Source organism: Cydia strobilella, chromosome 18 (assembly GCF_947568885.1).
Source record: "Cydia strobilella chromosome 18, ilCydStro3.1, whole genome shotgun sequence".
Taxonomy (NCBI): Eukaryota; Metazoa; Arthropoda; class Insecta; order Lepidoptera; family Tortricidae; genus Cydia; species Cydia strobilella.
Window position 1 is genome coordinate 9,137,437 of NC_086058.1, and position 15,669 is coordinate 9,153,105.

Below are 15,669 nucleotides of genomic sequence, written 5' to 3' on the forward strand. Positions count from 1 at the left end.
TTCATATGAATTCACGTTTTTACGAAGAAAATGTTATTTTAAAGTTGATCGGGCTCCGAAGTAGGTATGCAGCTACGTATGAATACATTACGGTGTGATTTGCATACATACTAGTGTAATATAGTTAGTTGTTGGCGAGCTTGTGATTGTTGTTTTTATTCATTTCGGTTCGTTAAGTAAATATGCATCGTGGTGTGAATGAATGCCACCATTTGCATATGTTCAGAGATATGTATGTAGGTACCTATCACAGATTTTGCAACACATCATATGTCGTTTATTCGTAACATGAACTGCTGATTATTGTGTTGTCTGGCTATCCGTGCCACCATAATATCGCCGGTTTGGAACGCAATAATTATTCGTCTTTTGACAGCATAGCAGAAAATACGGCATAGTAAATTCAGATACATTAAATGACACAGCATAGCAAATCTTTGTGATCGATTTCCCTACCCCACTTAAATATAATACCCGACCACACACTTATACAAAGTTATTACGTGTTGATGTTTAATCCTTCCAACATTACACCTAGTCATATTCATGGTTTCCTAAGAGTTTACCAGCCATAACTAACTTTTACAAACTTGGTCAAAATATGCTAGGTACCTAACGGAACGGAAGGCTACGGAACGTGGAAGCACTTCATCGCCAAAAGCTTCGCCTAGCAATCACAGAGCGGTGCCCCAAAGCGGAAAGTTAAGCCGTCGTGAAAAACATCGAACCGCTTACGGAATAAACAAACATTGTCTCAAGGTAACATCATAAATTCGATGAAATAAACGATGAATGTTGTTGGGAAACAATTGCAATAAATCTCGTCGCATGTGAAGCACAATTTCTCAGTTGGAGGCCGGTGGCGGGCGCCCGAACTTTTCCAATATTGACGCCAGCCGTTCGCCATGTAAAAACGCTTCCAAGACGCCCGTATATCAACCCATCCACGTGAGTGCCCATTTGACAGTCAAATGCTGATGACAAACATCGCAAACTTACCTCGATAAGACTTTATTGCCCGCGTTTAAGTCTGCCTATCACGAGTTCAGAAGTCGCTAAAGTCCTTAGTTTCTTTTTAACCCACAAAACGCGAGCTTAATATGTACATTTAGGTTCGATGACTTTGTTTGAATTGCCGGGTTTTATGTCTTACTGACGAGTTAAAGGCAAAGGCAAGCATATAGGTATGCAAATTCCGTGACATTTTGTATCTATGATATGCGATATCATACTTTCAAAAATAGAACACTATTGCACTACTACTACTGATATTCATATGTTGTTGGTAAATCAGGATAGTATAAATAAAAATAAAATAAATATAATGGACATCTTACACAGATCAACCTACCCCAAACTAAGTAAAACTTGTACCATGGGTACTAGGCGACGATATACGAAAACATCCATGACTCAGGAACAAATATCTGTGCTGATAGTCTTGAATCTTACTTATTTGTATTGAATTTTATTGCTGATAACAGCTAAAATCTTGAAACTAATTACGTTAAATAACTTCTCTCACTTTCAGCATGATAGATTTGATCGAACATGTAATATTTTACAGCTAACGACGTAGGTTCGATAGGAAGTTTGCTAACGACCGAGTGACCGGATGCAACTAACAAGCCCGATGTCTTGACTGGTCGATGGCGACCTAATTAACGTTGTGATCCATTACTGTATCGATAATTACTATGTTGTTACTATGTGGAAGGACGTATTTATGTATCCATACATTACCTGTCTGAAAAACCATACACAGTCTATGAAGAACCATATAAACTAGGGTCATTTCAGCGGACACATTTCTGTAGAAGTGACAGTATTAGATTTTAATAGTATTCCGGTAATTGTTAGAAGTAGCAGAGCTACATAATCTCCTCTAAAAAAACAAGATCAAAATCTATTAATCAAAAACCAGTCCACGAACCTGAGGCAGCGGAAACGCTGTAAAAATGGCCCCAGCCCCCGGCTAGATATTCGTGCCTGAAAACGAAGAAAGTTATTCACGAAACCTGATGCAATAATTAATTTATTACTTATTGATACGAGTATATTGTTTTTCCAAGGTAAATAAAAAATAAATTAATAGTAATAAAATAGTGAGTAGGCCGCTATTAAAAAACCGGACAAGTGCGAGTCGGACTCGCCCACCGAGGGTTCCGTACTTTTTAGTATTTGTTGTTGTAGGTGCAACAGAAATATATCATCTGTGAAAATTTCGACTGTCTAGCTATCACGGTTAATGAGATACAGCCTGGTGACAGACAGACAGACGGACAGACGGACAGCGAAGTCTTAGTAATAGGGTCCCGTTTTTACCCTTTGGGTACGGAACCCTAAAAAATATATTTTACGGATGTCAATAAAACTCTCTCACTCTCTCAACTCTTCAGGTGTGTATACACTTGTACAGTCAAAAGCACGCGCAGTACCCCAATGTCCTATTGATATTGTTCTAAACGGGACTCGTAAAGTTTTCCAATATCGCCGCGTGTCGAGTGCACGCAAACAAATTGCATCTGTCGGGCGAATTTGGCTGCGTTCGAATTTGAATTCTTTAAGCACAAAAGTATGTGTGCTGCTTAATACTTCAATGGGTTCATATTGAACGGATATTGGTGGGGTGGAGGGTGCGGTCACGGACAATATACCTGAGTGGTATTTTTGTGTCTAGTCTTTACATATAAGTTTTACAAATAGGTACTCAAAAACTCGATTCGATGTTTTAGTATCTTAAAACTTATGGCATATTAACCAACCCACCAACGTGCTTGTTATAAGTACATATAATGCCATTTAAGTTATAAACTGCAAAAGGTGTTATATATTAAAGAAAAAGTGAGAAGCCCTCTAGTGATGAAGGCCGGATTCAAACCAGCGTCTTTAGCTATCCGGGCTAACGCCTTGAATCCCTAGGTCACCCCGCCACGGCGGAACTGGTACAACTTCACGACTATATTCCATCTTAGTAAGACTGTAGGCGTCTTTGACCAACTCTAAGGGCGAGCAACGCAAGCGAGCACTGCTCGCCCTTAGAGTTGGTCAAAGAAGCCTAGTATAATACTACCATTGTATAATTTTATAAGGATAAATAATCATCGAACTTAAACTATCGTGAGACATATTTAAAATAATAGCGAGTTAAACCGTACTGATCTAAATATTGATAAATAATCAACTTAATTAGGTTTTGCTATAAAAGCATGGTTTTTAGATCCCACCTTCCTCCCAGATACTATAACGTAACAAACACAAAAGTGAAATTGACATGTGAATAACTAGATTTGAAACGGAATACGTTTGTTTTATACCCTTTATTTTTAGATTGACTTCCATTGCTATCCGTGCTTTTAGTAAAGGTTGTTAGCTTTAATAAAACAAAATAATATTTTCACGCTGTTCGATATTACAACTGACAGTCTATACCATATTCACAAATATCGCATGACCAGACTTTCATGCTTACTTACATATACCCATGCACTACATAGGTACTTGATAGTTGAACATACAATTTTACGAAATCTAGTATAATAAAATCAATTTAACGCTTCGCCGTCAGTTCAATCTACCTTAAATCAATTTTTAATAATACCACCCCATAAATATTCGCTCCAAAAAGGTAAATGGTTTTATATAGGTACTCGTAGTGTACGTAAAGCATTGGACATGTCGCTTCTGACAGCAGCACAGTACAATTATCATAAACAGTAACATAATGTCACTTGCTTCAATTTATTTATTTATTCGTATGGCATATACAGAGTAGCTAATTATTAATTACAATATGATATCTAAATTCTTCACAAATTGGGCAGCGTGTGCATTAGGTGAGTGAAGATCTAGGGCCTCTCCGATAAATTTCCGTATCGGGCAATTATGCATAATGTGGTGTATAGTCTGTACCGGGGCCCCGCAGTCGCACGCTGGTGAGTCTCTCCAACCACACTTAAACAGGTAGTCCGCACAGCGTCCATGTTCGGTGCGAAGTCTGTTCAATTGGCACCATTCCTTCCTAGATGCTGAAAAGCCATACTTGTTTCAATAAATGCTTAGTTCATCATCAAGCGAAGGTCCGGAGGACGTGTTTCAACCGATTATTTTGAAAAAGTGGTTGAAAAAATTGTTTTGGTTAAAACTCATTTCTAACCATAATCATAATACATAATCTAAATTATGTAATTGTACCATTATGTCATTGATAACTTGTATATGGCTGATTAGCTGGCTAAATAAAGAGAAGTAAAAAAGTGTAAGTTGCATTATAAGATATATCGGAACATACATCGGAAGATCAGCGCTGGAAGTCACCAGCAACATGCTGAGATGAGGCCATTTCGTGGCACTTTAATCTTATTTTATGTTTTCTTTTGTATTATGTAATGTCTTGTTTGTTTGTGCTTACGAATAAAATCTCATTCTCTCATTCTATAAGAATGCAGGGAAAAATCCAATGATAGAATAAAATCGGCAGTAATATACTTAGTATAAAGTCCAGAAAAGCTCGTCCACTACTAACTCTTTGTAGTGATAAGACACGCAAAGTTGAATAGAAGTTAACTTTTGTACGAGTTTACCTCCAGACTATGTTCACTGTGTAGTGTGTAAGCCGGCAGGAGACGCATCAATCAATGTGGATAGATCGCTGCAGTTCGGATGCGGATGTCCGCTGCGTTTGCTATATCTGACGACTCATTTAAACCTTTTTACTAAATTATAAACCGTAAAAAATAAAGAGATGGTTTTAGTATCCTTTGTAATCAAACGTAAGGCTGTAAAATTTTGCAATAATAAGCATAAGTCTTAAGAAATCGAGGTAAGTAATGTAAATGCAATACCCACTAAGGTTTAAATACATTTAGTATCGATAACACTTAATTTATTCTTAATAGTATTTTGTGCAACAGGTAGATAATAAGGGTTCTTAAAATTCAAGGGCCAAAGTTACAAAACGAAACGAACTTGAGTTTTGTAAAGACAGGCCCGAGAATTTTAAGACCTAATTATGTACCGTTGCACACAATATTTTTTCTAAGACAGCGACAAACACCTAAAATTATAAATAAAATTAAAGTAAATTTTGGTTTGTAGATCTTGAGAAGTCTGAATTAGAAAAAAAAAACAACAGTTGTATAATATTGTATGAATATCCTAAGAACACTGCTGTCAGGATCCTTATAACACTGCGCCAGGGCCCCGCGCGCCGCGCTTCTTATGAAGTTGTTTTCGATCTCACTGGCAGTCATTTAATCTACAAATAAGAGTGCTGGAGTAGAAAAAATTTATTACATTAGGTCCTTCACACAAAAGTTAAAAAGATCGCTATTTAACGATAAGACCGCTCATTGTTTCACATTTAGGTACTTTTGCGTTTTGTGACTCGAACTGGTTTTCTATTTTTGAGGTGTGCGAAAATAGGTCATTAAAAATAGGAGATTCGTAACGAGTGGCGATAAATTAAAACACGACCGAAGGGAGTGTTTTAAATCGACACGAGTTGCGAATTACCTCTTCGCACATATATCGTACAGCGTTTTACAGTATATATGGCCCTTTAATTTTCAGCATAGTCACGTAATGTGCTAATTATTGCACTAGTGCGGTAAAATAGCACCATATGTACTGTAAAGAGTATCTTACTGCATTAATCATAGATAAAATGAAAAGAGAATAGCTGCGCTCGTAGCCTACTTGCGGGCTACGAGCGCTACGATGTAGCAGCTATTCCTCGCTTCGATGGGAAAATCATTAAGATTCGCTGCGGCCGGCTAAATGGGCACATTGAGATTTAAAACCATAGAAGCTGCGGCCCGATTCGAACTTTAAGATACATCATAATCATAATCATAATCATTTATTTGCACCTAAAAAGGGTTTTAATATCTATATTATGAAAGTTACATGGTCTAGCCTTTTACGTCAAAGTGACGTTTCTTCAAACAAAAACGTCAGTTTTGACACTGACATCTAATCCATATCGTTTCTAGAACTAGTAAATGACGTATTTTAAAGTTCGAATTGGGCCGTAAACCTAAAATACCTTTATAGGTACCTAAAGAACACCAAAATAAGTACAAGTTATTTCCACTCATACAACGTTCATTTAGAATTCCCATCCAATATTTCTCTTGAAATTAATTATTCAGTTGTAGGCCATGAATAGCATGAATCATGGTGGAGCGTTATTTAATTAGAAACACTATTTTCGTCGGCCGTTCGCAATCCGGAATGATGAATGTCACGGCCCAACTGTGACATTATACAATCCACTTTTGATTGGACACGCGACAGGCCAGCTATTGTGACAAAAATCATTGGTGAAATTATTTTGCATAGCGGTATAGGTAGGTAGTTATTTTTAGGGTTCCGTACCCAAAGGGTAAAAACGGGACCCTATTACTAAGACCACTGTCTGTCTGTCTGTCCGACTGTCTGTCATCAGGCTGTATCTCATGAACCGTGATACCTAGACAGTTGAAATTTTCACAGATGATGTATTTCTGTTGCCGCTACAACAACAAATACTAAAAACAGAATAAAATAAATATTTTCACAAGAAAGTAATTTAATTTGTTCTTAGACTATACGTATAATGTCCTTTTTCATCCCTATTTACCCTTAAGCACATTTATAATGTTAAATGATTAGCATTATCAGCATTATTAGCATTATCAGCATTATTAGCATTATCAGTTTTAGCATTCACCAAAAAAATAACCTTTTTACAAAACCCTGAAGGGGATAGTCCCGATAAAGTCAGTTTGTTCCCCGTCATAAATTAGATACACCAATAATATATTCTTTCAACGACAATTCCTTTGTCTCCCCTATGTTTTCGTTGCGTTTTACTGCACCTTGTTAAGGGATGTTTTATGGACCCTTAGTAATCCGAAGCCTTAGATTCACATCCTGATTCGAAGATTGTGTTTAAAGGTCGACAAACGACAGAACAGTGGGTTTGAAATGGTGATTGCAACTGTGAATGCACATTAGAGGCTGAATTCCTTGTCTTGCACGCATGCTAGTCTTTCATCTACAGAATTTAAGTCCAGTCGAAATAGAACTTAGGTAAAGTGGTTAGTTTATGTTTCAGTTACTTTGCGATTAAAATCAAAGAATTTTTTCCACTACTACTCACGTAATAGTGGAAAAAATTCTTTGATTTTAACAACACGAACACCTAGATCATATTAGATTAGCTAGATAGACACCAGTATGTACCTATATGTTAATTATACTAGTAGTTTCATAGCTATTAAATATACAAATACATATTTAAAATACCTACACTGTTCACTACTACAACTTCCCTTGCCTACTAGATTTAAAAATAATATATTGACATATCCCATAGCCGCCTCAAAATCAGGCAGACGAATTAAGGCAATAATATTATTTATTATGTAAATCTCGTTTTAAAAGCGTCACCATATTTGATGTTTTCATTTCGTTTCGATCATCGGGCGTGAGTCCGTCATGTTTATTGATGAGCGAGACTCTGATTGGGACCACTGCCGCCTTTATATGGTCAAATTAATTTATAACTCAAATGTAACGTTTAATTGCTTATAATATTAACTAATATCTGTCAAACATAAACATGTATCTGTCAAACGTATATAAATTCCGCAAGTGACAAAGAAAAGACGCGAAAATAATTGTAACTTAAGATCATCAATCAAATAGCTAGGCGACGCGGAATGGACAAGAGAACACAAAAACATGGACAAGTGTCCGAACAATAGATGGCGTTGACGATCCGTCGCACAGCGCCCAAGATGGCCGCCTTTTGGCGGGAATCACTGAAGCGCGTAATTGACAAAGGATGTGTCTTTGTGTTGGCCCTTCGGCTGACCCGGCTTGATGCCAAAATATTTCGCAAGAATATCTGAAAATATTCGCTTAGTGGCAAATTTTAAGTGTAACCTACATAGCTCGCTATACATTGGATAAAGTTAGAACAACAAAGAGTAGGTAACGATGTCCATCCCCCTATTAGCGTTGAATATCTGAATCCATTTGTTTATTACGCCCGCGCCCTATAGTAACCTAGTTAAAGCCAGCTGTCGGGGCTCGAATCGTGAGTGCCATACACAGTCGGCTTGATTGCGTCATGCCACTTCGCTGCACAAAAAAAAACGGTTAGCGCATAAAATATGAGCCCTACTAGCCACAAATTGGCTGCCTACTCGTTATTGTCGGTAAATTAGAGACATTTCCCGTTTCTTCGCGAAAGCCCCTCTGGTATTAGATGACAAAGAAATGCATTATTCGCACACAAGATATCGAACTAACGCGATCGTGTGCTAGAGGCATCGTAATGGTATTATGGTGAAGGTTTTGATCACCAGGGGGAGACAGTTTTATGTTATGCACTTTATAACTTTGGACATGAATTATAGTTATAACACAGGACTTTTTCTCCTTTGATGTATAAATTTGGAGATGCCTACTCAGTACTCACGTACTGTACTCGTAGTTATACCGAAAAAATAACACTAGAAAAAAACCGGCCAAGTGCGAGTCTGACTTGCGCACCGAGGGTTCCGTACTTTTTAGTGTTTGTTGTTATAGCGGCAACAGAAATACATCATCTGTGAAAATTTCAACTCTCTAGCTATCACGGTTAATGAGATACAGCCTGATGACAGACAGACAGACGGACAGACGGACAGACGGACAGACGGACAGACGGACAGACGGACGGACAGACGGACAGCGGAGTCTTAGTAATAGGGTCCCGTTTTTACCCTTTGGGTACAGAACCCTAAAAATATGTAGATGTCACTCCGTTTTAGGGTTCCGTAGCTAAATGGAAAAAAACGGAACCCTTATGGATTCGTCGTGTCTGTCTGTCTGTCTGTCCGTCCGTATGTCACAGCCACTTTTTTCCGAAACTATAAGAACTATACTGTTGAAACTTGGTAAGTAGATGTATTCTGTGAACCGCAGTAAGATTTTTCAGATAGATCACACCCATACGTGTATTTATGGATAGGTCTTCAAAAATGATATTGAGGTTTCTAATATAATTTTTTTCTAAACTGAATAGTTTGCGCGAGAGACACTTCCAAAGTGGTAAAATGTGACCCCCCCCCCCCCCCTCTGTAACTTCTAAAATAAGAGAATGATAAAACTAAAAAAAATATATATGATGTACTGATGTACTAAACTAAAAAATATATTGGTTTGAACGAGATCTAGTAAGTAGTTTTTTTTTAATACGTCATAAATCGTAAACCGCAATTTACCTTTCACTCACGTTTCACATTGAAAATACATTGTTTAAATTGTGTAATGTACGGAACCCTCGGTGCGCGAGTCCAACTCGCACCTGGCCGGTTTTTAATGTATTACATTCGGTAATTCTTCAGCATTCGGGACTAGTATTCTTAATTAATTTTCAAATCATGTCTGTGTCACACTCTTTAGGTAACGGTAAACATACCTAATCCGTTTTTTAAGGATTTGTACCTAATTTATCTACAGATATAAACAGTGTTTTAGCGGGCACATTTTGCATAGGTACAGTATACTGTGGACATCTGTTAGTTTTTTCTAGTGTTTACAGCAAATATAATCCGTTGCATCGCTTAAGGGGCAGTTAAGGAAACTGTGGCTATCGGACCAGAATTAACTGTTTGTGACTATGGATGTATATTTATTATATAAAACGTAGGTATTATATATATTTGTTATACTGTTACTTCAAATTTTTAACTTATTTTATTTATTTTCGCCCTCTTTTATAAATTTATTGACTTTCCTCTAGTCTATTGTACGCAGTGCTATATTTCTCTGCCGTTCTTCATCAATTCTCATCTACTCATAGGTTAACTGGAAGAAATCCCTTAAAGGGATAAGTTCGCCTTTGTACTGCCTATTTCTGTGCCATATTTGTGTTCTATGTCTTTGTACAATAAAGAGTTTATACATACATACATACATAATACATGTTTTCAGAATTTATCGGTATAGGCCAAGCAAATTAGATTTTTTTGAAGAATTAATTCCCAGCAAGCTGGAAATCGTTTTAACACCTTCATTTGGTCCTTAATGCGTGCAATCCGAGTTTGCTCCATCCCAGGAGGTGTGCATAAATATTTGCTCTTTTTCAGTTTTTTGCTTGTAGATCTAAAATGGTACGTCCGACGGAAAATTTGTACTAATTATGATGAAAATTAATATCTGAGGATCCAAAAGGTACCTTAATATGAATTATTAGTCTAGATTGTAAAAAAATGGCCGCCATTTTAAATTTCGATATTTTTGGTAAAATCATGTTAAAAATCCGAAATCTCCTCTTTACCAGTGTCTGATCCACCAAACCATGCCAGTAATTGATGCAGTTGTAATTGATGGTGGGTTCCTTCTATATCGAGTGGTTTGGCAATCCAAGGAAAATGTCTCCTAAGGCTCCCAAAATGTATGCACACCTGGGATGGAGCAAACTCGGAATACACACATTTAGGACCAATTGAAAGTATTAAAACGATTTCCAACTTGCTGGGAATTAATTCCTCAAAACGCTATTTTTGGATCTAATTTGATTGGCCTAATATTTAATTCAACGTATCAAATAACGGGTGTCATTTAATCGATCTGCAAAATATTCCTATTTTGATGAACAAAAATATATATTTGGTCACCCAAAATGTATACTTGGTCAGCAACTTAAGGTTAGCAAGTATTTCTAAACCAGTTCGCAATTAATGTCATACTGAGCTGCACTAGATTGATTTGGTTGGCAAATTAATTATTTGATCGACAGTAAGCGATCCACCATTAATCAAATTTTGTTAAACAATCAGTGGGTAAGCGGATTATTTCAGTTTGGATTACAATTTAAATTTACCTGATCTGCAAAAATTGGTTAGCTGAAAAATCAGTTGATCGGCAAATTTCTAACCAACCTAACGTGCCTCCGTTTTCGCAATTGCTCTCTAGGGGTAGGACAGACAAGACCACGTGGATAGTGAGGTGCTCTGATTCGGTTTTAAATGACCTTGACATTTAGGTAACCTTGAGATTTTGGTGACTTGAGGATGGTGGTGTGGTGTGGTATCGGTCACGTGGGCTGATTTTGCTCTGCCTGCAACTCTGCCGATTTTTCAAATCAAACGTTAGCCACCATATTATATCAGTTTACCATTCCTTTAATATTCATACGTCTCAATTAAATAATTAATGTAAAGTTGAGAGGACACTCTAAGAAACTTGTCAAACCCCCGTGTGCTAGCAACCCTAGGAAACACTTCTTGCCGAATCGTGTGGTTAATGTGTGGAACTCTCTACCAGAAACTGTTGTTAGTGCACCGTCAGTGAACACTTTCAAAAACAGTTTGGAACTTTGAAAAGTGCAAAATAAAATACAAGTGCTCGATATACACGCATCAGCTCCAAGAGCTGCTAGTGTATCAAATAAATAAATAAAATAAATTAATTAATTAATTAAACTGCTTAAAGATATGTTTTTTTCTGCCAACCAATTTTTTAATCTTGCTGAACGAATAATAATTTTGTAGCTCAACTATTATTAAGCAGATAAATTATAACAGAACCAGATCGATATTGGTTATAACGTTGACCGTTTGTGAATTATTTGCTGAATAAGAGTTATGGCTCGATTTTTTATTATTGCCAGCAAAACTTTTGTTTGCTGTCCCAATGATTTAATGGCTATTTTTTTTGCAGATCAGTTTTAAAAACGGCTGATCATTTAATTACTTCCCTAAAAGAACTAGTAGCTAGGCTCTATTTCCAGTTGTTTAATTTTCCACGCCATAATCGGTCGTCCGCTGTGGGACAAGTTGGTAAAAGTTCGCTGATTAAAACCGCAGACACCAGTTTGTTCTGGACAATAGACGGAGGCAATGGCTTAAACCAAACTAGTTTTTGTTATAGACATTACATGTCGGTTATATAATACTACTGATATACTGTAATTATGAACGTTTTTCATTTCGTATTATGGGAAATGGCGGTTGCAAAATAAAAATGGGAGTCCGATGAACTAATTTTACTTAGACAAATTAGGTCGTGGGGGGACTATTATAGTATTTTTAAACTCGATGGGTAGGGTGACAGGTGTCATCTCCATATAATTAATAACCTAAAAACACCAAATCTCGCAAAATAGTTTTGAGATGACATCTGTTTTCTAACTAGCTCTGTGAAATTTAATATAACTTGTATTACCGGTCTTAGAAATTAATTATTAAATATCAAAAACAAAGTAATCTTAAGACTAGTAGGAGTATGTATATTAAATATTCATCTGCTAAATCTCAAAGGCATTATGTAAGAAAATACCTACCGGCTATTTTGAGACTTATAATTGGGGAAGTTTACGCCATAATTTCTTTAAATTATCAAATTTCGTGCCAAATATCTTAATTAAGGGGTGAGAAGAGTTTTGCAATTATGTCGACGCAGGTATGCTTTGGTAAACTTTATGAATTGCTCTAAGTTGAGTCACTATTCAGATGTATTGTACTTGGAGGTATTTTAAACTCAATGACTAAGAAAAATGTAGACCAAACACATGCCGTGTCACTGTCCAATGTCAACCTAACTACAGGTTACTTCTTGTTTATGATTAGCAGATGGTTTATACAGATTCGGTTATCGTAACTGAAACAAAAAACAGTCAAGTACAGAGCTGGGACCATTCATTAACAAGAAACGTCGTTTCATAACAGTGTCGCTTAACTTCAAACTCGGGAAAATTCATGTGTCAGATTATACGATTTTGGTATTAATAAAAGGTAATGAGTAGGGTAGATATTTGCTGAGAGGGTCGAATGGATTTACCCGAGTTTGAAATTAAGAGACACAAGTCCAGATCAAATTCATAACGTTATTATAAAGACAATACGCCGTATAGACTATACACAGGTTACATAAACCGGGTAAAATTTTAAAATATACTTATTATAGTTATTATACAATAGTATAACATCACCAACTACTTGCTGGTTTTCCTTATACAACTCTCACCTAAGGCTGTTCACAAACGAATGTTACTCGGCTGTATAGCGCAGTTCCAAAGCTACTGAAGGCAACAATCGTTCCAGCAAACTTCACCTGAAATCTCCAACTCCAAGTTGTTCGATTAAAACCACGAACAAACATTATGCTTATAACTTTGAGGCCACATGTTTCCATCTTAAAATGAGCTACCTCGTTCCCCGAAATAAACATAAACCTGGGATAACGAGGTGTTCCTGTTGTTTCGCGGGAGTTCTACGTGGGCTGGCCGAGGTCTGGGCGAGCCTATTAGGTGGAGAGTGGCCACGGTAACAAATCCGTAACGATTGTTTGAAGAAGCCTTTTTAGAACTCGAGACGCAGTAAAGAAAATCCTTTTCGACTATTTGATTTTATTGTTTTAGGCCGTTGCTAAGCAAGCAGGCGTAATGTTATTTATTTATTTTTTGGACTAACGAGGACTGTCTTGAATAGCTGTCCCACCGCCGATTAAGAAGCGAGTAGCTAGGTTACAAGTATTTCCTAACTTAAGAAGCATACTCCAATATAAATAAAAAATATTATGTATAATTAGAATTAGAATATTAGAATCGTTTATTAGAATCACTAATAGTTTATGAACTATCCGTAGAAATAATCCGTTTCTAGTCATTGAGTTATTATAACTATAGAGACGACATAACAAACAATGAAATTGTCGCAATCACAACCTGTACCACGCAACTAAAACGTCGTAAGCGCCGTAAAATTCATGGCGCTTACACATTTAGGTCGCGAAATTCACGCTCTGCTTCTATGGTTTGATGCCAAACCGGCATCAACTCATGGCGCAAAATAGTGGTTTTCTGTGCCGTTTCTATACGTTAGTAATAATAATAGTTCAATGTTTCTAGTTTGGTCAGGCCTAGTGGGTAGCGACCCTACCTGTGAAACCAATGGTCCTGGGTTCGAATCCCGGTAAGGGCATTTATTTGTGTTATGAGCACAAATATTTGTTCCTGAGTCATGGGTATTTTCTATGTATTTAAGTATTTATATATTATATATATCGTTGTCTGAGAACCCATAACACAAGCCTCCTTGGGCTTACCGTGGGACTTAGGGCCAGTTGCACCAACCACTTTTAACAGACTGATTAACGTCACGCTGCAGAGATCTATAAAAGTTCCCATACAATAAAATTTTGCGAACGCTTTAACGGTGACAGACGGTTTGGTGCAACCTTAAGTCAATCTGTCTAATGTCCTATAATATTAATTTAATTAATGAAATCTTAATGAATCTTAATTCTTCGGTTTGAATTAATGAAATCTTATTTACTTAAGTTAAGTTGCAATTTGTATGTCTATCTTTTTGTTTTTAGCAATTAATGCATGTTAGCCATTAAGTATTAATTGTAATGCCAATTAGCACGTAAAGTTTAGCTGTTAGTGCTTATTGAATGAAAAATAAATAAATGAAATGAAATGAAATATTTATTTATTCTCACCTTATGTCTGTTTGTTTCAGAAATGTAGTGTACAACCTCAGTTTGACAGACTTGACAGAACAGCGTCGGCTGGTCTGGTACTCGCCGGAGAATGACGTCAAAATGTGTGTCGTCAAGGGGAAGGATGAGGTTAGTAATATTTACTTTAGTTGCAATGTTTGTATTGAAACCTATGTTTGTTTTCTTCTGTCTCATGATATAGCTATTATAAGCGGTGGCCCGCAAAATACAGGACACAGGCTTCTTTAAAATATTAGCCATTTTTTATGACTAGAGTACCTACTATATACTTATAATAGTTTTCGTTTTTATATTCAGGTACATACTTATTATAATAGTAAGGAAAAGTATACATATTTCGATTTGACCCAGGTAGCAAAATGACGTAAAATGACGTCAGCAACGTCATAATGACGGCATTATTACGTCATTACGACGTCGCTGACGTCATTTGACGTCATTTTGCTACCTGGGGAGTTACAACTCATTTAAATTTTTCTTTAAAAATTAATGGGCCCTAGAGGGAAAGTACCTCAAAACCTTAAGTTAGCTCATTTTACTTAAAGGGGACATTTTTTTATTTTTAAAAAGAAACAAAACTGCATTCAAAGATTTTCTTAAATTCGCTTCCTTCGTCCGGGAATCCCGACTAAAAATTCAAAAAATACAAAATATCTATGCGATTTTATGGATATTTTCTACGGCAGATGAACTGTATCCACTAGTGGAATAAAATAGCATGTCTTTTTTTATTTTGTTTTAGTTGACTCGATTCCCAGGCGATACAAGCGAATTTAAAAAAAAACTTTGAATGCAGTTTTGTTTATTTAAAAAAATAAAAGTATGCTTCCTTTAAGTAAAATGAGCCTGCCCTCCATGGCTCATTATTTTTTTCCACACTGTAAGTATAATATAATACTGGTTTTGCTTATTGATAACAGGTTTATTGATGTTATATATTGTCAAGCACTTATATTTGCTATAAAAGTTAAACATTCTATTATTTATTTATTAATATAGGTATATACATGTAATATAAATAATTATAATTGTAAAAAGTGGAATATTAGCATTGCGAAGCTTTCAAATAGTAGTTGTAAAATATTACGATTTTCATAAATCCGCCCTACCAGCCAACGTAACGAAAAAATTCCAAAATTTTCATAAAATTACTTTGCACTCTAG

At 36.3% G+C, this 15,669-nt stretch overlaps 1 protein-coding gene across 2 annotated transcripts in view; it reads left to right on the forward strand.

The window, feature by feature from the left end:
- LOC134749719 (semaphorin-1A) overlaps window positions 1-15,669 on the forward strand; it is a 427,168-nt gene that overhangs the window by 392,652 nt on the left and 18,847 nt on the right. For both annotated transcript variants that reach the window (XM_063684737.1, XM_063684738.1), the window contains exon 3: window positions 14,505-14,613. In XM_063684737.1, coding sequence (XP_063540807.1) covers window positions 14,505-14,613 — 109 coding nt within the window. The remainder of the gene's footprint in view (window positions 1-14,504; window positions 14,614-15,669) is intronic.